This window comes from Panicum virgatum, chromosome 9N (assembly GCF_016808335.1).
Source record: "Panicum virgatum strain AP13 chromosome 9N, P.virgatum_v5, whole genome shotgun sequence".
NCBI lineage: Eukaryota > Viridiplantae > Streptophyta > Magnoliopsida > Poales > Poaceae > Panicum > Panicum virgatum.
In genome coordinates this window covers 24,331,697-24,356,226 of record NC_053153.1, presented here as the reverse complement: position 1 = coordinate 24,356,226, position 24,530 = coordinate 24,331,697, and the positions used below count along the sequence as shown (strand labels likewise).

Sequence of the window (24,530 nt, the reverse complement as noted above, 5' to 3'; positions counted from 1 at the left end):
TGACCGGAGGGGAGTTATGTAAGATTTTGGGCGCCCACGCTGACCGGACTCAACGCAGACGAGGCTGTCCGAGTAGTCTCGGAACGCGCTATACTTTTTTTTTGAAAACACACAGGAGCACTGGCTCTGTGCCATACTTTTTTTAAAACACCCAGGAGCACTGGGGAGTCATAAGATTTTGGGCGCTCACGCTGATCGGAGGGGAGTCATATAAGATTTTGAGCGCCCACGTTGATCGGACCGCGCCAACACTCACACCCCACGCACGCTCGCTACAGTACCCGTGGAAATCAAGGGTCGAGCGATGCTCAAACCCAGGATCGGCTGCCTCGGAGTGCTAGCCGCCCGAGCCCCATGCTACTGATACTAGCTAGTACTATGTATATTTAGGCCGTGTTTAGTTGTTTACATGTAAAAATTTTGCAAAAGAATTTAGTTAATTTGAAGTACTAAATAAAGTCTATTTACAAAACTTTTTGCACAAATGGGTTGTAAATCGCGAGACTAAGCTAATGATGCTAATTAATCCATAATTAGCATATGGTTACTGTAGTATTACTGTTGCAAATCATGGATTAAGTAGGCTCATTAGATTCGTCTCGCGATTTACAGCCCATCTATATAAAAAGTTTTGTAAATATACTTCATTTAGTACTCCATGCATGTGTCTAAATATTTGATGTGACATTTTTTTTGTGTTTACCAGTTTACGGGTAAAGATCTAAACAAGCTCTTAAGCTTATTTCGGTTTGCTATTTATTTCCTAACTGCCAAAAAAATATTGTTTACGCAGCAGCTAGCTGTTCGATCTGACGACTCTGCGAGAGCAGCAGCAGCAGCTATTCAGAGACGGAGAAGGAAAGAGAGCCTATGGCTGTGTTTTATCCTGAAAATTGATATTGTTTCGAATTAAAAAGTACTGTAGTACTTTTCATTTATTTGTGATAAATATTATCCTACTATGGAGTAACTAGGCTTAAAAGATTCGTCTCGAAATATACATTTAAACTATAAAATTAGTTATTTTGTTTACCTACATTTCATATTCCATGCATATATTTTTGGGAAAATTCGATTCATGCCACCACAACTCCGTGAAATTGGGTGTTACGTTGAAAATCATGCCACTCAATGGCATGATTTTCAACATGAGATCCAATTTCAAAAAATTGGAGTGGCATGGATCGAACTGACCCTACATTTTTTGGTACATTTAATGATTCGATGTGGTGGAAATTTTAGAATTTTAAATCAAATTATGGGATCTAAACAGAGCCCATGCCCTCTTCGCCCTTCGCTGCGCCTGTCGGTGCACCATGAATTCACTTACTTCACTGCTCTCCCGATCTCATCCGTCAGGCTACCGGCCAAGCAAGCGGCCAGTGGTAGTACGGGCCCAATAGAGACTTTCAGCAGGCCGGTTAAGAGACAAATGAAATAAACAACAAAAATCCTATTCTGGCCGGTTGGCGTTGAGTTATCCGTGCAAAAAATATGCTCAGCAATGAACAATTTCCTTGGCTAGTGGTTTGTTTGGTTTTCTTCCACAATCCTAGCGCACGCAAGCCGAAAAAAAGGTCTCGCATGCATGGAGTCCAGAATGAAGTCTATTAGCAAAACTTTTTCAGAGACGTGTGTAATTTTTCGTGACGAATCCAATGACGGTAATTAATCGATAATTGGCTACAGTGATACTATAGTAACCATCCTCTAAGTATACGGTTAAAAGACTCATTAGATTCTTCAAGGTTCCTAGCGCAGGCGTTCTGAAGTTGGTTTTATAAACTGACTTAATTTAACACTATAATTAGCAGTTAAAATGTTGATTTCTTAGTATTAGCATCGGCCACGGAACGCATGCATCAGAACTGAAAGCAGGTGGCAGGTGTCGGGGCATAAATGATGTGGCGCCGGCCGGGCACGAACGAAATGCACACCGCCGCCAGGTGTTTGAACATCGTTATCGATCAATGCAATGCAATGTAATCTTCTAGAGCAATTTGTTCTTGATTTTTTTTAAACAAACATACCTGTATTAAACTGAGATACACTACGGAGTCTGGGTCTTTGCCGTGTGCCAAAGACACACGGCAAAAGGCTCAAAGTACACGGCAAAAGGGTTCACCGTCGGGCGCCCACGGCGAAGACCCGATGGCGACTGGCCAGACGACAAACACGCTCTTTGCCGTGTGCCCTTTATCGGGCACACGACAAAGGCTTCACCGTGCGTTTTTGACGACACACGGCGAAAAAAAGAAGAAACGGCGCGACGACGGAGAAACGGCAGGGAACGGCGGGGTGGACGGCTTCGCCGTCAGCCAAATCAGACGCACAGCAAACAATTTCAAAAAATAAAAAAATCAACCAGCTGCCCCCACCGCCGGCCGCACCTCTAGTGCCGCCGCCAGAGAGACGAGAGGCAGGGGAGCCGCCGCCGGATGGAGGGAGAGGAAGCCGCCGCCTGAGGCCCCCGCGCCGGATCTGGAGGGGCGCCGGATCCTTCACCTCCGCAGTTCCGTCCGCCGTGCGCCGTCTATGGAGGAGGAAGCAGCCCCGCTGTGCGCCGTCGTGGGAGAAGGAGGCAGATCCGCCGTGCACCATCGCTGGGAGGAGGAGGCCGGCCGCTGCTCGCCTCCATCACCGGATCTGTGGATGAGGAGGAGGCCGCGGCCGCCGCTCCTCACCCCACCGCCCCTCCTCACCGGTCAATTACCGGTGAGGGCGAGCAGAGGGGGGAGGAGAGGAGCCGCGTGAGGTGAGGGAGAGGGCCGACGGAGGCCGGCTCGCCGCTGCACTGGCTGCTCGCCATCGCACGGGAGAAAAGGGAGGGGAGGGAGAGGAGAGGAGTGGCGGCGGCGGATCTGAGAGAGGAGTGGCAGGCGGCAGGGAGAGGAGGGGGGCGGCGGATGTGGGAGGAGGGCGTGCGGCGCGGCAGGATGAGTGGGCGGATGGGCGGTAGGGTGGGGGGGGATTTATACGAAGAGTCGGTGAATCTGGACCGTCCGATCTCGAGATCGACGGGCCATAGTCAAGAGAGACTTGTTTGCGGTGTGCCAACAAAAAAACACACGGCAAACATTTCTACATCAATGAAATTCCTATAATTGCACTTGATATATTATAATTATCAAATAGTTTCAAAACAATACTAAAGTTTCTGTAATTGCACTATATATTGTGTATTGCCTTTAGAAAAAAGTTCAAGTCAAAACCAAATTTGATCATCACTTCCACTCTAAAACTAACCGCATCCTTCTAAACTCTATAATTCTTCTTCGGAGATGTTTCCGTTTGTAAGCATCGTACGTGAAAAAATTCCAAAACTCACTAAATTTTTTACCACAACCTCCACATATGATATCATGAGTTGTTCACAAATCTCACATTTTTTAGACTTGATTTGCATTTTTTAGAATTTTAAAATCATTCAGACACACGGTCGTGGTTGTTTTTCCTGGTCAAGTTGTTCAAAATTTCTTTGGATTTCATGGGTATGGCCTTAAATTGGGCTAAATAACATGAATATCATTTTTTTTCACTCACTTTGATCTACTATTTGAACCACTTGCAGTTCAAATTTGACTTGATTCAAAAAAATTGCTTGAAATGTAATTAATTAGTTAAATATAGCAAATAAATGCAAGCATGTTCCAAATTTTAACACGGATTACAACATGTTGCTTGTGGATTGGGAAAAAAATTGGAGGGCAGGGGATGATTTTTTGTTGTCCGCTTTGCCGTGTGCCTTCAAAAGGCACAGGGCGAAGCCAGGCCTTGGCCGTGTGCCTTTTCATGGCACACGGCAAAGCCTAATGCCGCAGCCCCCTCGTAACGGCCGTCATACACGGAGAAAAAAATTATTGCTTTGCCGTATGCAAAAAAAAAACACGGCGTACCATTACTTCGCCGTGTGCCAAATAGAAAGCACGCGGTGAAGCTTGACTTCGCCGTGTGCCACTAAAAAGCACACGGCGACTTTCGATTTTCCGGTAGTGATATACGATACAAAGACCCAAGCATGCACGCATACAGGTACATAATGGCAGGACACATAGTGCACCAGCACCACCATACATTTTACACAAAAGTCTTTGAGAAACATAGAAATTATGACCGAACCCCTAGAACCTCCGTGAGCCAGATTCCGCCACCGCCGACCGTCGCCAGGCACCGCCGGAGTCGATCTCCGCGAATCTATGGCCCACCAGAACCCCATCGCTGTGAAGCTTTGAAGAGAGCCGCAAGAGATGGGCGGGTGTAGTGTGCTGGCAGCACCAGATCGGAGGCGAAGCATGACCCTGACGATGGCATGGATGGCTTACCTAGCTACCTTCTCGCCGCCGCCGCCTCCGATGATGGCGATGGCGACGGACATGTATTAGTAGTTGAACAGCTTTCGTGTATGAGTCAAATAGACCTTCAATGGGGGCTTGCATTGCCCATCATCCGGGCCAATAAAACTCGTGTCCTTGTCGTTCTAAGGCTGACTCCAGCAGGTGTAATGTATTCCCGCAATACAAAAGACGATTTGCAATGCCGTTGTATTTTGCATCGCTTCTTTCCATGGCTTTGTCTCCAACAGGCAATGCAAAATGCATGGTATAGGCAGCAGCCATCGCGTTTCGCGCCAGCTTGTGAAATATCCCGCTCTACTATGGCGCGCTTTTCTTCATTCCCCATTTCGCTTCAGCGCTAAAACCTAGCGTCTTGAAACACGCAGTGCCAAGGTCCTTGGTTTGGTGGCCGCCGCTCTCGCCGGAGAAGGTATTTTCCATCATCGGTGGTGGATTGTTGGGGTCTGCTGCTCTACCAAGAAGGCGGGGGACGAGCCGTACGTGCGATAGCATTCGTGAATTGTGAGGATTTCAGATAAACTAAGTCATTCCACCTTCGATTTCAGGTAAACTAAGTCATTCCACTTTCGTTTGATTAAAGCAAGGCAATGGCCCGCGGCTCCATGTGGAATGCCATTTTTGGTTCATCGAAGCTGTGCACCAAACGGCTCAAGACTTGGCATGATGTACTAGCGTTGGATGCTGAGAAGCCTCCACGGAGATGGGGAGGATATGTCCCAGGATGGCGAGTCATTAGGCGAGACAGGGTGGCTGCTCGCTTGGAGATCATGCGAAATTATTTTGATGAGCACCCATTGTTTGATGCAGCCACCTTTAGGCGGAGGTATGATGCATCCTGCATTTTTCGCATATCCTTGCTCTGATAGTTCAGTACGCTGCATATCTAACACATTTGTATTTTAGGTTCTGAATGAACATTCGACTATTCCGACGAATTGTTAGAGAAATTGAAGCCAAGAACCCTTGCAGTACAAACCCAACGCTGTTGGTGCCATGGGATTTGATTGCATGCACAAGTCTGTTGTTGCGATGCGTATGCTTGCATACGGCTGCCCTGCCGATTCACTAGATGAAAAATTCTGCATGGCTGAGAGTACCGTCCTAGAGACTGTTAAAGAATTTGCCGACACAATTATACAACTGCGGCTTCGACCTTGCTTCACCACCTTCGCGCGACGAGAATGACCGTTGTTCGCCAATGTGATGGCTCTCCCGTCGCGGCTCGCCATTTTCCACTCTCTCTCTCCTCGCATGCAAGATGCCTCGACCGAATGGATGATCTGTTGGAGACCGGACCAAGGCGCTACAGTCAAGATTCGCGAGGCATTTTGCATTTGCATGGCGCTTTGCATGGCCTGCTGGAGTCAGCCTAACTCCCACCCAATGCAATGCAATGCAAGCCAATAAGTGTGCATGCTTCGAGTGGTGTCGTCCCATATTTTTTTATAGTCTTGGACTTGTCGTTACTAGCATTTCTGAAGGATACATAGATGAGATCAATCTTGAGACGTTGATGGGGTTCAAGTGGTGTTGGAAGCCTGCTGCCGCGCGCCTGGGGCTCCTGTAGCCTGAGGCCAAAACAAGTGAACATGACGTTGCTATTTAATTATATGTATATATATATGTGCACATATACAATACGAGGACTGCCTGGAGTATCTAATTAATAACCCTGTAATACCATATGGCGGCACCCAACGGAATACAAGGATATCTCTGAGTTGAAATCAAATTCAAGCGATCTACGTAGACGGTGTACGCAGATGTACTTCCTCCATTCTAAATTGTAAGTTATTCTAACTTTTTTTAAAAAATCAAAATATTTTAATTTTGATCAAATTTATACAATAAAACACTAATATTTATGATACCAAATATTAGATTCTATTAAGTATACTTTTATATTATATTTATTTGGTTCCATAAATGTTTGTAATTGTTTCTCTAATTCTAGTCAAACATAAAAATAATTTGACTTTTCAAAAAAGTTAAAATGACTTATAACTTGAAACGGAGGAAGTATCATATGTATATGGAATGTCTCAAACAGTGTACTCCCTCTGTCCCTTTTTAACTGTCGCCGTTGGTGTGCGTGCCACAAGTTTGACTCGATTTGTAGAAAAAATGTGCAACATTTGTATCTTCAAATAAATTTATTAAAAAACTAGATTAAAATCTATCTAATGATATTAATTAGAGTTAAATACACCAGCGGCCCTCGAACTTGTCCTTAGGTGCCAATTAGGTCCACGAACTTGTAAAATCGAAATTTGACACCCTGAACTTATTAAGTTGTGCCACTTAGGTCTATACCTCTTGACATGGCGCCACGTGGCATGAATTTTGCAAAAAAACTCTCTAAAATTGCTATCTTTTACCTTCACCCCCTCCCTCCCATTCTCTCTCTTTCTCTCTCCCCACGCCTCCCCAGCTTCTTCGGAGCTCGCCGCCGTCCCCTGCCTCCTCACCTTCCACTAGAGCTCGCGGCTGCCGCGGACGCCACCGCCCCCTGGAGCTAGTGGCCGCCACCCCTGGAGCTCGCGGACTCCGCACTCGCCTCCGCCCCTGAAGTTCGCGGCCTCCGCGGCCGCCCCCCTGTCTCGCCGCTCCATGGCGGCGGCAGGATCTTGCCCCCCCTCGGCTGTCCATGGCGGGAGCCGCCGCTGAGATGGAACTCGCAGGCCACGTGCGCGCGGCGACAGAGCTCGCGGGCCTTGCCCGCGCGGCCGCATAGGAGGTCGCCAAGCTCCCCCACTCTCTCGCCTTCCACCTCGCCCGCCCGCCCTCCCGTCTCAGCCGCCATGAGCGAGCGCCAGGCCTCCCTCATTCGCCCTCTCCACTCGCGACTAGCTCCGCGCCAATGCAGCCCCTGCTCGGGCCGCCGCCGCGTGCGCACACGGCCGGACCACTGCGCCCTGGCTCGGCACGGGCGGCGTCCTGCTCCATGAGCCGCGTGACCTCGCCGTCACGCGTGCACAGGGCAGCCTCCTGCTCTGCCCGACCTGCCTCGGCGCCCTTGAGCATCGCGGGCGCTGACGGAGGAGGTCGTTGCCCCCACATGCACCGCGGCGGCATCCGGCGTGTTGGGGCCGGGTGCGGGGGCGGCGGATGGCAGCGAGCGGTGGAGCAGAGCCAGATCCGGTCGCCGTCGTGAGAGAGAGAGGAGGAGGGAGCGAGGCCCCACCCCGCCGCGCCCGCCCAGCCACCGCTCCCGCAGCCCACAAACTCCTCCTCCCTCCCTTGCTCGGTCCCCTGCGCCCTGCGTTTGCCGCGCCCGCCCAGCCGCCGCTCCCGCACAGGCCGCTCCCGCCGGACGCCGTCGCGCCGGACGCCGCTCGTGCCACGTGCTCCTGCCACCCGCGCGGATTCGGCGTGTTGGGGCCGGGTGCGGGGGCGGCGGATGGCAGCAAGTGGCGGAGCAAAGCCAGATCCGGTCGCCGCCGTCATGAGAGAGAGGAGGAGGAGGGAGCGAGGCCCCGCCTCCGCTCCGCGCAGGGGACCGAGCAAGGGAGGGAGGAGGAGTGCGCCGTGGAGGAGAGGGAGCGAGGAGGGCCGGCGCGGCGAGGCGGGGAGGAGGGGTGCGCGCCAGCCGCTCGCCGGCGGTGGGGCGGAGGGGCGGAGGTGGCGCACCGGCCTCGCCGACGGTGTGGCGGAAGGGGCGAGGAGGGCGTGCGTGTGGCCGATGGGTGAGGGGGCGTGGTGATGGGAGGGGAAAGAAAAGAAGGGCTTCTTTGTATATATTCATACCCCTTCAGGGGTTATGGACCTAAGTGGCACAACTTAACAAGTTTAGGGTGTCAGATTTCGATTTTGCAAGTTCGTGGACCTAAATGGCACCTGAGGACAAGTTCGAGAGCCGCTGGTGTATTTAACTCTATTAATTATATATCATAAATGTTAATATTTTTTTATATAAAATTAATCAAAGTTTTTTCTCGAAAAACGAAAGCGATAGTTATTTAGGGTAGCTGTCACCGGCTCTGGCTGTGGGCCTGTGGCCAGTGGCCACGCGCGAGGCATGCACGGTTCGCGGACGGAGCTGGGCGGCCGGCCGGCTTCTCTGCGCTACCGGCTGCGCAGCCGGAGGCCGAGCCCCTGCCACCGCTCCGCCGGCGCGCGCAGCGCTCCACGCTCGAGCAGGCAGCGTACGACGCGTCACGCGTACGTCCTCCGGGGCGGACCAAGCCTGCCGCGAGACCCGGGACATGTGGCGCCGTAAGTACTAGCATAGCACAGCGTACTAATAACTGTCGCGATGCACGCACTGCTACTGGACCACCACCATGCCACTGACCCAATGGACGGACATTACTCTCCGGCCGGCCCGAACACACCCGTCCATAGCATCGCGTAGTAACTGGTGTTGCGATGCATGCACGTACGGCTGACGAGCGCTGGCATGCACCACACCATGCATACACGTGAGGTCGAAGGGACCGGAAGTAAAGTAACACTAACACACGCAGGCCGATCGGCGCGACGCGACACGCCACCCGACCTGCCGGCCTACTCACACTTGTACTCCCTCCTTTCTAAATTGTAGTAGGTCGTTTGACTTTTTCAACCCTAAATTTGACTACTCATTTTATTCAAAAAAATTATACAAAACATCGCTTTTTTGTTGTGGCTTCCTTTATTAATACAAATTTTTGAAGAATAGTTTAAATTTGACTAAATTTGCATAATTTTTTTTGAATAAAACGAGTGATTAAATTTAGTGTCAAAAAAGTCAAATGACCTATAATTTAAAACCGAAGGAATAGTACATGTACTAGCTAGAAGCCTAGAACGGAGCTGCCGGGCCGAGCACGGCTCGCCGTCGTCTTGCACGTCGTCGAATCGCAATCGAGCCAAGCTACGTACCCCGGATCGCTTCGCCGGCACCGGCAGCTACGACTGTACTGGCTACGTCTAGCTAGCGTGTACTACCTCATCGATGATCGATCGATCGGCACGCGAACCGCTCCTGTCACCGGAGCAACCAACCACCGGGGTCGAGAGCAAAGGCGTGCACAGTGTGCGTTCGGTCGCTGCAAATGCCGCCTCCGGTTTGATTGGGCGGCGGCCCGCCTAGTTGGTAGCCTCAGAAGAGTATTACAAGCTAGCCGTGCCTCCGTGGCACTGAGGGCGACTTGTCTGGGGTACTGTACCTGTCGCTGCTGGCACACGCAAGCCCGCCGCCCGGCGTCGTTGCCGTCGCGCATGCATGCATGACTCTCGGAGCTCTAGAGTTCCCGTCGTCACCGTATTTTGCTTGACTGTATTATCGAAACACCCATCTGATCTACCAGATCAACGGCATTCATGTGCAAGGCATTCCGGTCCCTGCTTGGGAAGGATGAACTCGGATGTGATCTTTTACCATATTTTAATCCAAACATGAATACGAATATTATGGGATAGGAATACAAAATGGGTAGCTCGAATTCGGACATGGATACCTTATCGATTTGAAGCATAGCGCCATTGTGAGTATCAATTTACATTATCAACGATTTTGTAGTAGATCATAATCATTATACAAGTAGAGAGAGTAAAGGATTATAAGATACCAAATATAAAATAACATATACTTATCTATGCATAGATTTATAATTAAATATATCAAATTATTTTAATTGCAAAGTTAAAAAATATTTAAATACTTAAGAATTATGATATATAAAAAGATTTTACCATTAAATAAATAATGAATTTTGACTCATATAAAATAAATTTGTCATTAAATTAACATATTAAAATAGTTAAATTTAATATATCATTAATAATATTGGAATTAACAATATTAGTCATCTAGCATTTTTATATAATTTAAATGGTGTACATCATTAAGTAATTCGCTACAAGACAAGTTTACGATGGTTTCACTTGTTACTTTTTCTTTGCGTATATAGATATGGTCCGATATTCCCTACTTATTCGGATACGGATACAGAATAGAGTAGAGAAAAAAATCTAGAAATTGGATTCGAATGCATCCATCTAGAAATTGGATTTGAATACATTCATATTAAAATCGGATATGAATACAAATATCTACACTGACATTTTAAATGGATGCGAATATGGATAATTCAGATATTGAGCTATCTATATTCATCCTTAGCTGATAAGGACTTGGGTTTAAGGCACTGACATGGACTTGGGTTAAGAGACGGGGGCAGTTCGCCTCATCCTGACCCCAAGACCTGAGTAGTATCCATCGCAGAAACTGTTTTGGGGACACCACCGCAAAAAGAAAAAAAAGAGAGATATTCGCAGAACAGGAGCATCACCATGTACCCCCCCCCCCCAATTACTAAATCGATCTAATAAAGTAATAAAACAAATTAGAATGGCATTCTATATAGTTAATTTATTAAGATAAGAAATAAACTAGTAGAGTTGTACTGTCCAGCTAGCACGCCAGCTGTTGGCCAACGGAACACCCTGCCAGCCCCTGAGCTCTGGTACGGCTCCAGCAATGACGATAGGGATGGGAGAGAGCGAGGACAAGAGGCCCAGCACGTCCGATGCCGTGCGCGGAGACCAGACAGGATTAACCCTACCGATCGGTCGAGCTAAACCGGCGGGATATAGTAATGGTATATCGGACCGGTTTGGCTGGAAATCGGTCTAAATTGGTCGAAGTCAAATTTGAATTCAAAAGCCGCAGTGCAAATGGTTCGTACTGGCTTACCGATCGGTTTGACCGGTTTACCGGTTGGTTTGACTGGTAACTAGCCAAATTCAATTTTTTTCTTTTTTGGTTTAAATTCAAATGCCAGCAAAGTATACTAAATAAATATTTGTATAACATATTTTATCCTAAATGAACCCTCCAACCCTCTTTTGTACTACTTTTACATTGTATTTGTATACTTTTGTGTACACGTTTTTTTTAACTTCAAATCCCCGCAAACTATACTAAATGAACGAATTTTTGAGAAAATTTGACATCATTAGATTCGTCGCACCTTGAAGTATTTTTAATAATTTTTTATTTTTTTAAATTCAAATTTGAATTTTGAATTTGGACCGATTTGATACCAGTCCAAACCGAAACCGGCCGGACCGGTTTGACCGGTAACCAATCAAACCGGACCGGTTCCCACTGGTTCGCGTGAATCCTCGACCCAGGCACAGAACGGGGATAGAGTAATGGTGTGATTTCGCTCGCCGATCCATCGAGTTAAGAGGGCATGGCTTCCAACCGCCCGCTCCCGCTTGTCATCTCCGATCCATCAGATGATCAGCTGGCCGCAAAGTCGTCTGCTGGAACTGGAACAAAACAAAACAAGGGCCAGACATCTATCCCAAGCTATGTACAGTAGCTCCTACACGCCGCGCCAGGCATGGAACCTCGACTACCAGGCCGGCCAGTAGGCGTTTTTCTGCAACGAATTTAATTGTGCGATACATTAATGTGCAACTAGCTAGTTTATGCGATGATGGAGGTAGCAGAGAATGTTTGAAAATTTCAACAAATTCTTCAGCCATGGTATAGAGTATGGCATAAAGCCTGAGAGATACAGCCAGCTGGTTGGTCGACAACGACAACTAGCTGCCGCATCGCGTCTGAAAAACATTTAGGGATCGCATGAGTTCGCGGAAGCAAAAACACATTAAGAGTAAATATTATGGTGGACTAAAAACAGCCTGAATGCTGAGGTGGAGGAGAGAGAAGAGGATAGAGAGGAGAAGTGGGCTGTTAGTTTACAGCCAGTTTTGACACAAAAATCAAAAAAATTTGTAAGATAGACAAGTGAGCCATGTATTTATGGTCGAGAGCTAAACCATTATACAAGTAGGCTGAGAAATGAGCTATGAAACTTCTTGCAGCCAGCAAAAGGCTAAATCATTGACCTTGCTCTCAGGTATTACAACTCGTTCTACAGTACGATGACAGCAGGCATCGTACCTATAGGTAGGGATAGGCCATTAGGTCTCTTATTACGTGGTGCTTGTACTTAAGTAAACATCAACAGGACATCATCGGCAAGCATCTGCTGCCACGACGCGAGGGATAACGACCCCAGAGTCCGGACGACCGGACGAACTGTCGTTCTCTGATTTCGCCAGTTTCAATGCCGAGACTCCTTCCAACCAACCGCCCACACTAGGGGCAATTTCCATGTTATGATCCATGCGCAGTTCTAGAAACTTGTTGTTGCATTGCATCTGGCTTAGCCGGGGTGCTGAAAAGAAGGAGAAACATGCGCCCTCTTTCAGTTCACCTTTGCTAGGCCAAATAATGATCAAAATACAATGTGGCAGTAGTGCTTGTTTCTTCAGCGTTCAGAGGATCAGAGAGGAGAACCGAGAACGACAAATCCTGGTGCCCTCTAAACTGTGCACTCTGACAGGGCTGGTGCTGCTTGGCGTTCGTGGATGGGCAGCATGCATGGCGGGTCCTGCCGTCCTGGGATCCTGGTCCTGGCCATGGCCACCGTGCGACGAGAGATGCCGAAGCCAGACCATGCTTGTAATCGGTGGGCTGACGGGCCGAGGTCAGCAAACTATCGGATCGGCGTGGCTCCCGATCGGGTTCACTTGGATCAGATCCCATCTGATCTGGGGCTGGTTTGTTTCCTTCTATTCCATTCCATTCTAAAAAAGAATCTCGCATGCATAGTATATTAAATGAATTCTATTTGTAAATTTTTTTTTAGGAATGAGTGTAACTTTTCGCGACGAATCTAATGTCGGTAATTAATTAATGATTTGCTACAGTAACCATCCTCTAATCGCATGGCCAAATACCTCATTAGATTCTTCAGAATCACTAGCGCGGGGGTTCTAAAGTTGATTTTGTAAACTAGCTTTATTTGACATCGTAATTAGCGGTTAAAATATCACTATTCACTAACACAGCACAAACCAAACGGGGCCCTGATCTGATCCTTAAATTCTGAAGCATCCATTGATGCTCTTGCTAAATGCTAAGTTGCTACTAGGCCATACTCAATCATGCTGCTGTACTTGAACCAACGAGTGGTAAACAGAGCTCTGATGACAACAAAAAAGATAAGAAGACGAGAAGAACACTTCAGGATGTTAATGCCAAGAAGCTGATCTCTGAATTCAGCGACTAGGATGAAAACGGACAAAAAAAATCTCATCCCATCCCTCCCATATTTCTATTATTATCCCACCTATTTCTGTATCTACAGAAAAATATAGAAATGGGATGGGAAGCGGAAAGAGGTGTTTCCCGCCCGTATTTGAAGGATCTCGTTTTTATACAGAATGATCCCGTATTTATGAAATCCGGAAAAAAATTAATAGGCATACCAGATATCATCTCTTATTTCTTAACATCAATCGGTGCATTTCACGATTTAGTCATAGGAAACATGAAACCTTAATCATATTTTTTAAATTAGCTTGCATGAAAGAGTGTATAGTGCTATATTTATCCAAGGTGAATGGTGATTAAATAATAATGCATTCCGGTAAATTTTTTTGTTACCGTCCATTTCCATCTCCCTTGTTAAAAAATAAATAGGAATTTGAGCCTGTACTCACTCACGCCGCTGGAGTACTTTTTTAGGGTAACGTAGTAAAAATCCTTTATTTCTAAGAAATTTTCTTTTCTTTCAAAATGAGTTTAACCCGTATATCCTATTTTTATTTTCGTTCCCAGCGTTTTCATAATAAAATACGAATATGTAAGGGCCAATTGCGTTTCTGTCCTTACTTTCAACCTCAATTGTGATTTTACCCTCATTTTTGTTGACTTTGCATTCTTACCCCTATTGTTCCGAAATGAATCTACCGTTTACCCCTAGTTGTAACACTGTGAGCTGCATCCCAATTAAAATAATTAGAAAAATAATCTAAACCTTGTGAAAAGACAAATATACCCCTTGTCCTTATCTCTTCTCCCCAGCAGATCTGGCCACTACTCTCCCCAACTCTCTCGTTCTCTCCTCTCTGGCGGCGTGGGCATGGAAGCCAGGTAGCAGGTGCCCCGCGCGGGCAGGGAGGCGCCCAGGAAGCAGCCCCCGGCGCGGGCAGGGAGGGGCCTCGGCTTGGTGGCCAGGAAGCCGTGCCGTGGGCCAGGGCGGAGGGTCCAGGAGGGGCGGCCAGGAGGGGGCTCGGCTGGGCGGTCAGGAGGCAGCGCCGCAGGTTTGGGAGGAGGGGCGCGCGGTTCAGCTAGCAGGAGAGGGCGCATAATCTTGTTGTTAGGGTTCGGTCCTTCCGTATATTTAGGAGTCTGAATCAGAGGATGAGGAAGAAGGGGAGGAATGAGAGGGCGATTGGCTGCATTGTTAGGGATAGATGCTTGAATATGGCGCTGCCATTGAATATGTAATATACTAGTTGTTTTTGATGGACACCTATGTTGGATGTGATTCTCTTTTGGACATGTACGATGGGGATGTGATATGGTGGTACATCTCTTTTGGATATGGATGATGGGATGTATATATGCATGTGGTTTCAACTTAATCATATGTGTCATGATGCTGCCCAAATTCTGTCAATTTCTTATTTATATTGTTATTGAAATGTTGCTGCAATATAGTGGCAAATAAGGGTATATTCACAAAGTTCTAAAAAAATAGGGGTATATTCACAAGAGCAAAATTGTCTTCTTTAATACTGTTAGGTGCTGTTGACGGAGTAGGGGTAAAAGATGCTTCATTTTGGAATAGTAGGGATAAGAATGCAAAGTCAACAAAAAATAAGGGTAAAACCGCAATTGGGGTTGAAAGTAAAGGTAGAAATGCAATTGCCCCAAAATGTAAATAGTTAAGGGATTTTCCCTGCTCGGTAGCCAGCAATGCTTTGTTCAGCAGATTCAGCGGTAGCTATGCAGCTCCGCAGCCCACCAGCTCTACAGTTTTTCTTTCTCACATTCCTCCAGCTCCAGCTCCAGCTCCAGCCTGCCGAATAGTGTTTTTCTCTCACAGCACTCCAGCTCCAGTCTCCAGCTCCAGCCTGCCGAACACGGTGAATGGAGACTGGGAGGGGAGGGTCCAGCATTTCCATGTGCTTGGCGACCTGCTTGTCCACGCATGCATGTGCATGCAGTGAGCGCGACCCCCGCCAGTCAGAGATTTTTTCTTCTTCCCACTGGCCACTGCCGCGGGATCGGCCAGGTGATGGCAAAGGCGCTGCGCGCGTGGGGTTCTTTCTCTCTCTCGACAGTCATGTCTGCACTTGTGCAGTGTCGCATTAGTCAGCACTCAGCGCCGAAATATCTTCGCACGGAAAGGGCAGTTCTGTTTACCGAGTTATCGTAAGGTAGACACATGCGCCACTAGCGCAACTTACGCGAGGAAGGTCGTGTTTAGTTGTTTACGTGTAAAAATTTTGCAAAAAAATCTTGCTAATTTGAAATACTAAATAAAATTTATTTACAAAATTTTTTATACAGATAGGTTGTAAATCGCGAGACGAATCTAATGATGATAATTAATTCATGATTAATCCATAATTAGCGGATGATTACTGTAGCATCACTGTTGCAAATCATAAATTAAGTAGGTTCATTAGATTCGTCTCGCGATTTATAGCCCATCCATGCAAAAAGTTTTGTAAATAGACTTCATTTACTACTCCATGCATGTGTCAAAACATTCGATGCGATGTTTTTTTTTTGTGTTTACGAAGTTTACAGGTAAAGATCTAAACAGGGCCGAAATCTTGTATGCATGAATTATGGGTTTCATATTCATTAGAGTGGTTATTTTTTTATGCTAGTTTGCCAAATCTACCGTAACAATCCTTCTTTATCCGAGCTTGGGACTGGCTATATTGAGACGACTCAAGAAAGTCTTCTAGTCAACAAAGGCGGAGTTATATGTATAAATTATTAAATGAAATTTATTTGCAAAATTTTTTTATGGACAAGTGTAATTAATTCATGATTGCATATAGTAATGCTACAGTAATCATTCTCTAATGATATGATAAAAAATTTCATTAAACTCATCTCGCGAAATAGGGTAGGGTTGTGGAGTTAGTTATAAACTACCTATATTTAATACCTCTAATTAGTAATTAAAATTGACTATAGTAACTAGTGGTACTAAGACCCGTTTGGGAGGGCTTCTTGGGCGGCTGCTCGAGCGGCTCCAGACGAATCCCTCCCAAACGGCGATTCAAAAATGGCTTCAACATCGAAGCCCCCTCAGAATCCCGCCGACCGGAGCTGTTTGGGTGAACTGGAGCCACAAAAACGTAGTTCCGTCCGGCTCCTCCTCGTCCCAACAACATGCTTGCCATCTTTATCCTTTGGATGGTGCGGCCAGACGGGCGGCGACGGGGCACGGTCCAGCGCGAGATGGCCGGTGCCGGGCGATGACGGGGCGCGGCGCAGCACGAGGCGGTCGGTGCCGGGCGATGACGAGGCGCTGTGGAGCGTGAGGCAGCCGGTGCTACGCGGCGACAGGGGATGGCGGAGCTCGAGGGGGGACGGAGGCACCTGGCCCACGCAGGAGCCTGGGGGACGGAGGCAGCCAGCCCGCACGGGAGCCACAAGGTGGGGTGGACGGCCAGCAGCGGCCACCGGAGCGGAGGCGGCTGCAGGCAGCGCTCGTGAGCAGGCAGCACTGGCGAGGAGAAAGAAGCCAGGAGAAGAGATAAGGAGGAAAGAGAAAGAAGGGAAAATAAAAAGAAGGAAAAAAATCACTCTTTTTTGTATTTTATTTTCATATAACTCCAAATTTAAACTTGTGCATACATAAAATTCAACAGATCCAATAGCTATGGGCATATTGGATATTTGACCACTCCAATCCATTCATGAGAAATATGGTGGAGCCGTTTTGCCAAATATTTTCTAAAACAGCTCTAACTCTATTAGAAAAGCCGCTCCATTAGAGGAGCCGGAGCTGGAGCCGTTTTTGGAGGAGCCGGAGCCCTGCCAAACAGACCCTAAATCAAAACGGGCTCTGAATGCTCACCGGCTCTGAGAGCAGGATCTGGCAAATGAAAAAGCATCCCCGTAGATGAGCTTCCAGGCTGAACCTGAGCATCAGCTTGGAGTCTCCTCATCTTTTCTCAAATTCGCTCAACACATTCGCATAAAAACGACGCAAATACTTCAGGATATCAACACCTACGCTTGTCTGATATGCACACCATTCGACCGCACTGGCTTCCAACCAAACAGACAGGCAGTGAACCGCAACGACGGCGAGGGCGCACATGGGCACTCAATCTCCAAGTACAAGCAGCCGATCGAGGAAGGGGCCACAGAGCCCCTTGATTCGCCGATACGCCACCCGAGAAAAGGCAGAGGCTTCTTTAATTTGCTGCGCCGGGGCACGGTTGTTGCTTCCACAGTCTTGGAAAGGTTGGCGTAAATTTGGAGCATGATCCTGTCGATCTTGAAAGCGGCCATAAATGAAAGGGGAAAGGTGCCCTAGGGTTGTGCCGGTTTCGTCATTCGCCGGGCCATTCTTTTCTCTCCCATCATCACTCCTGCAGCGTGTTTCGTTGTGGGTCCCTGAAACGAACATGACACCTTTTATGCCATTTCGAGTGATTTTGGTGATCGAATGACAACACAACACTTGGACTAATATGATTGTTAAGATGACCATTCTCAGGGTTTTAGGTTCAAGTGATGACAGAGAAAGATAAGATAGGCGTAGCAAGGCCCGAAGGACCGCCTCTACAGGGGTTCCGCTACCCGGTTAGCGGACGGGGGTCGAGGGGGAGCCGCCCCTCGCGGGTCTCAGGGCAGCGCCCTGAAAGCTCTTCAGTCAGTAGCACCGGAAGAACCGAGGCCAAGGGCATCGGTGCATCCGATGGTAGTCGGAAGAACCGACGCTATGGAATTCTGGTGCAGAAGGGAATCGAAGCCAAGTCAGCCTATAGGCACCGGTTGAACCGACGGTCCAAAAAGGACATCGGTGCATTGAGCGTACTGAGTACCAGAGACGATGTTAAGTGCCCAGGAGAAGTTTCTTCAGCACCGGTTCAACCGACAGTGCATCAGAGTATTGCGTCGGTGCATTGACGTCAGCAGAAGAGAAGAAGGCTGTGAGTGACCGGTTTAACCGACGGGCAAGCATCGGTTCAACCGGTGGTCACTGTAGCAGCGGTTAGAAGTTCAACGGCTACTTGTGTCTTAGAGTGACCGGATGAACCGACGCTGCCCCTGCCAGAGGCATCGGTTCTTCCGGTGATACGCAGATTTTCTGCTGACCGTTGGAGCAACGGCTACAAGACTTGGTGGTCTATATATACGCCTCACCCCGGCCATTTGAAGTTTGCTGGAGTTGCTGGACATCCCACACACACCCAAGAATAGGGCTGGAAAAAAGCTCGTTAAGCTGGCTCGGTGGCTCGTTTCAAAATTGCTCCGATTACGTTCGTTCTTTTTTTAAAATAAAGATTAGTTGATTTGGAATAAAAGTCAATTTTGGCAGGCTCGGCTCGGCTCGTTATGCTCGATTTGAAGTTGAATATCAAACAACGCGGGAGACTATAATAAATACGAATATATTGATATCGAAGAAAGCTCGAAAAAAGTCGAGGCTCGGCTCGATTCCAGCCCTACCCAAGAACATCTCCAAGCTATACAAAAGCATCAAGATCATATTCTTAGCCCTTAGCACACTTTGAGAGTGTTGTGTAAATGTTAGCTCTTAGTGAGTGTGATTGCAAGGCCTTGAGCCTTTATGCTGTGGTTCTCTAGTAAACCAAAACAAGAGCTTGGTGCGCCGACACCTTGGAGCGTTGAAGCTCGCCGGCAACGTCATCGACCCTCCGACTTGGTGTAGAGCGGCGATGACACTTTGTGCGGGGGACGTGGAGACCCCGTGGAGAAGCTCCTTAGTGGAACCCGGGGCCAAGGTGATCGTGATTGTGTTCACGGAAAAGACTTAGTGGCCGAGTAGCAATACTCTTAGTGAGTGCTACAACAACGTGGATGTAGGTGTGCCTTTGTGGCTAACCGAACCACGGGATAAACACCTGCGTCAAGAGTTTGCTATCTCCTATCCCGCTCTTTAAGATTCCGCATTTCATTACTAGCAATTTGTGTGCCTTTACTTTCATAGAATAGTTTCTTAATAGGAAAGGCTATAGGTTGCTAAACTCTTTTGGGATAGGGGTTTCACACTAGAACAACCTAGTTGCACATCTAGAAATCATGTTTTAGTTTAAATTTTGTGCAAACTAGTTGGAGTCATAGGTCTAAGTTTTATTAGTGCCTAATTCACCCCCTCCCCCTCTTAAGCTAGAGCACCCGATCACTTTCAGTCCCTAAGTTAATGTGGGCTAGTACAGTATATTCTACATACACGACGTTATTTGAGAACTAGTTCCACTCCCAACGTAAGGTTGCTTTTGTTTTTTTATTTTTTTAAGCAACATGGTTTCAAAACTAAGTTGAGGATTTCTTAGTAGGGGTGTAATCAGGCTAAGTCTCCGATAAAGCAACTGTCTTTTTTGAGCACCACGGTTCCAAGACTAAGGTAGCGCAATGTTAGGGTGAACTATATGGGCGTGTTTAGTTCGTGATTTTTTTGAGTTTGGCTACTGTAGCACTTTCATTTTTATTTAGTAATTAGTGTCCAATCATATACTAATTATGTTCAAAATATTCATCTTATCATTTACAACTAAACTGTGTAATTAGTTATTTTTTCACGATTATGCAATTAGTTATTTTTTACAACTACATTTAATGCTTCATACATGTGCCCAAAAATTCGTGTTGCGGGGGTCAACGGTGAGAGAGAAAAGAAGGAAGAAGATGTTGATGAGTGGGGTCCGCTCATCAGTAAGAGAGGGTGAGATCTGAGTGGGATGGATAGTGAATGACATGTGTGGTCAGCTTGTAAGTGTTTCAAAAAATCCACAGCTGTTTCAGAATTTTATCTTTCTCATAGCTCACAACCTACGACAATTTTTTCACGGCCCGCAGCTTACATATATTTTTCCAAAAGTCACAACTCAACCAAACACACAACTCTGCTTAAATTTACGGCTCATTACTCTTTTAGTTTCTTGTCTAGGGGATCACTCATTCAGAACATATTTGGAGGGGTTAAAGTTAAATGCTAAACTTTAGCACCTATTAGTATTTGTATTCTTGCTAAAGGTTTTACATCTTGGCTAAATTTTGGTCACCCTATTAGCATCTATATTTGGATATACTAATACTAAAAACGTTTAGCAAGTTTAACTATTAGCACTTGCATCCAAACGGACACCTTCGTAACACGAGCCCTTAGAGCAACTCCAACCCCCATCCTATTTGACCTCCTACTCTACATTTAGGAGAGAGAAAGGGGAAAAACATCTCCAACCAAACTCCTATCTTATTTCTAACTTTGAGAGTCTCTCAAATCTGTTGGCCTCCCCTCCTATTTCTAGGAATAGAATGAGAGTCTCTCATTCTTTGAGAGAGCTGTTGGAGACTATTGTCAAATAGGAGAAAAAAATAGGAATAGGGGCCCAAAATTAAGAGGTTACCGAAAACAAAGTGGCCTAGCTCGCCGGGCGCGTTGGGACGAACTCGAAGGTTAGCCCGCGCCCAACGATAATTTCTTTTCGGCCCGGAGCTTTTCCTTCATGGGTGGGTGGGTGGGCTCAACAATCGCTATCAGTAGCGTATCAGCCCATGTGACGCCACGGCCCACCGGCGCCCCTCCAGAGCCGTGTCTCGGTTCGCGAGCTCCCTCCCCTCCGGCCGGCGGCTAGCTTTACCCACCCCGCCGCGCGGCAGCCATCCACAGCCACCCACCTGGCCGCTACACGCCGCTCTGCACACATCACCCGTGCCGTCTCGCCTGCCCAGTCCACCTGCCCCGCCCACTTCCTCGAGCTAGCAGCGCGGCGCGCGGGTAGCAGAGCGACCGGGTGCGGGAGGGATCGGCGGGGGTCATGGAGGAGAGCAGCGCGAGGGCGGCGGTGGTGCGGCGCCTGATGGCGGCGAAGGCCGAGTCCGGGAAGAGCTTCTCGGACGTGGCGGCCGAGACGGGGCTCACCAACGTCTACGTCGCGCAGCTGCTGCGGCGCCAGGCGCAGCTCAAGCCGGACACGGCGCCCAAGCTCAGGGCGGCGCTGCCCGCGCTCACCGACGAGCTCGTCGACCTCATGATGCAGCCGCCATTCCGGTCCTACCACCCCGACATCGTCCACGAGCCCGCCATATACAGGTGCTCCGTGCCCCCATCCATTCTCCCCTCTGCCCCTCTTAACCCTGTATACGAGGATGCTGCCAAGTGCCAATTTTTAATCGTCTCCGTAATACTTGTTTATGTCGATGTTAGCTTGCTTGCTAGACGAAGAATGCCTGGGCAATCTGTTGGGGGGACCGTGAACCTGTCACGTGCAGATGTGGAATTTGCTTTTCCATGTTGACATAGTAATTATCATGCCAAATAGCTAACTTGTATCAAGGATGTGGCTACAGTTCTCCTCCACTTAAACAGACTTTTGCAATTGAGCCTTCAGGAGACTTAATATTAGTGTGGTCTGATGCACAAGTTTATTCATATGTATGCTAGTATGCTACTTCTTTTAGATAATGATGATGATCCATATTGATGCTATAGTGGTGAATAAAGATTAAAGACGACAGGAGAGGGCAGGAGGCAAGTTGCAAAAATGGCACTATGTTTGATAAAGATGCACTTTGCTGAAACTTTTCCACTAGTCGTCTGCTTGAAACCTTCTCTTTATAAAAGTTAGCAACTTAGAATTACTTTACAAGAAGGTCTACTGTTCACAAGCCACATAAAAACTTGCTACCCAAGACCAATGCCCCAATCCCTGGTTAAGAATATCCAAATTCTGCAAGTTTGCATGTTCAACTTGACAGTCTTCAGCTTTCTTGACAGCAGCTAGCAGCTTGCTAAAGTTGTATGGCGTTGCTTATATTCAGAGCTTCTTTAGTCCATGACTTGTTATTTCTTCCATCCATTTTATCAGTAATTTATCAGATATTAGAATAGTGTTCTTACTGACAATGTTACTACATATTGCACACAGATTGAATGAAGCTGTCATGCATTTTGGAGAGAGCATCAAGGAAATCATCAATGAGGAGTTTGGTGATGGAATGTAAGAGATCCATCTATGCTTCATTTTTTGCATAAATTCTTAGTTTCCAGTGATCGGGCATGAAGTATTGTGTGATATACAAGTTAGCAAATCCATTTTTTATGCTTAATAGAGGATACAAAGTCCTTTGAAAACACTGCCATTGGCATCACCTTCAAGTTTGTATTCTGTATGATGTCTCTGTGTTTGTGTGTAGGCATTTTTTAGAACTTGGAATGCTTTTAAATTCTTGTGCAGCTTCATTCGTGCCTGTGCCTGTCGAAACCCTTTACCCATGATACTCCGTTGAATGATCTGTCAAATGTTGTCACTATGTTATAGATCTTATCTTTGTGTAAATAACTTTGTGTTACTATATTTCTGTTGCTCCTAATGCAGCATGTCGGCCATAGATTTCTACTGTTCAGTTGACAAGGTCCAAGGTGCTGACGGCAAAGATCGTGTGGTGGTCACATTTGACGGGAAGTATCTGCCTTACACTGAACAGGTTAGTGTCCTCTTCCTGTTCATTTGCCGCTCTGTTCCTGACAAGCTCATGGTGCTCTCCTTGTTACTGGTACCAATTAAAATTTTTAGCAGATCGATATACAATCCTTGAATGAGTCGGCAGATCTTTTGATACTATAATGATCATTATATGTTGATAAGATTATCATCTGACTGGACCACCTAAGCTTACACACTTATGCCTTTTCACATGTGCAGAAATCTGAACATATGATGTCAAGGCCGGCCCGCAAGACATCTTGAGACGGTTGGTGACAGGGAGAAAAATTCTTTTACAACATGGAGCCACCATGTAGCAATTTGGGTTTGGAAAGGGTCAAGCGTGCCTGTTTATTTTTTTCCTCCAAATAATCAACGAAAGCCTGGTTTCACCCTTGTTAGCTTTGCAGGTACGCCGATAATAAAGAATAAACAAACACATGATTGCTGGACTGCATTTGATGATGCCAGAATTTAAAATAAATAAATAAGAATTTCTTTATGTCTGTACCTCAATCGTCTACAGATTGGATCATGTGGAAGTATGCTGGAGAAAGTTCTGGAATCGAAAAAAGAAAAGATTCCACTCCTATCTCATCCTCGAGTACATATTTATCATACATCAATGGGCCTCTTGGGCCTGGAACACTAACTCTAATACATACAACTCATTTACAAAAATACTCTCCTCTCAATTGTCCCATCTTGCTAGCAGCTGACAAATTTTTTGACTCCTACAATTTGCTACTTGCTCAGTTGCTCACCTGAAACTACTTCACTTGGTTTAAGTGTCCCTTCTTCTAACTGCTCCTTGATGAAGAAGCGACCAATTTTCACATGCTTGTTCTGTCGTGTTAAACCGGATTATTAGCAATGTTTGCCTCAACCAATTATTAAAAATGGAGGTTGAAAAGACCTTTACCTAGCTTTAACTCTGACTACAAGCTCCTTACACATAGCAGCTCACTTAAATGAATAGACATCGCTCCATACTCGCCCCTGCAGTTGATAGGGGCACCACTACTTCCTGATGTCCCAAATCACAATAAAGGATTGAGCGAGATGGTGGTTTTTGCTGTTCCAGTGAAGCGAAGATCGTTTGTTTGGTGAATGAAGTGGATCAACACTTTTTTCTAGGCAACTTGCACAATCTACATCACAGTAGTCTTTTACATTTAAGCGACATGTATTTTTTCTAAGCATGATCCTTTGAGTGGACACATGGTGCACTCTATAAAATCATGTGGTTGAAGAGGTTCTGGAAAGGAAGTAAACTAATTCTTTCAGGGCTGCCAGTGCAAATACCAGGGACTCCCCTGCAAATACTTTTAGAATTCTAGGGTCCTGGATGCAAGTTTTCAATCCTTTCTCATTTGTTTCTAGGCTGAACTTTGAAAATACTTATAAATTCGTAGAAAAATCAAAAAAATACAAATCCAAATGTTTTGGAATCCTTGTTACAAGAACTACAAGTTTTGTTACATGCACATCTTCATTTTTGGTTTGTATTTTAATCCAAGAGAAAGAATAAAATAAATATACTTTATTTGTTCCATGAGTTCTACTCTGTAATTGTATGTGGTTTTTTGCTACGATGTGTCTTGCAGTGTTGTTAGCATCTGGTAAAATTTGAAACCTTTTTGACATCATTAGCTATGTCAAAGTTTCAAGATT

At 46.6% G+C, this 24,530-nt stretch overlaps 1 protein-coding gene across 1 annotated transcript; it reads left to right on the top strand.

Annotated features, from left to right (window-relative positions):
- The first annotated feature begins 20,994 nt into the window (after window positions 1-20,994).
- LOC120691477 (cyanate hydratase) lies at window positions 20,995-23,366 on the top strand. Its single transcript, XM_039974546.1, has 4 exons — window positions 20,995-21,463; window positions 22,299-22,370; window positions 22,749-22,857; window positions 23,076-23,366. The coding sequence occupies exons 1-4, from the start codon at window positions 21,189-21,191 to the stop codon at window positions 23,118-23,120; spliced, it is 501 nt and encodes a 166-aa protein (XP_039830480.1). The 5' UTR covers window positions 20,995-21,188; the 3' UTR covers window positions 23,121-23,366.
- The last annotated feature ends 1,164 nt before the right edge of the window (window positions 23,367-24,530 follow it).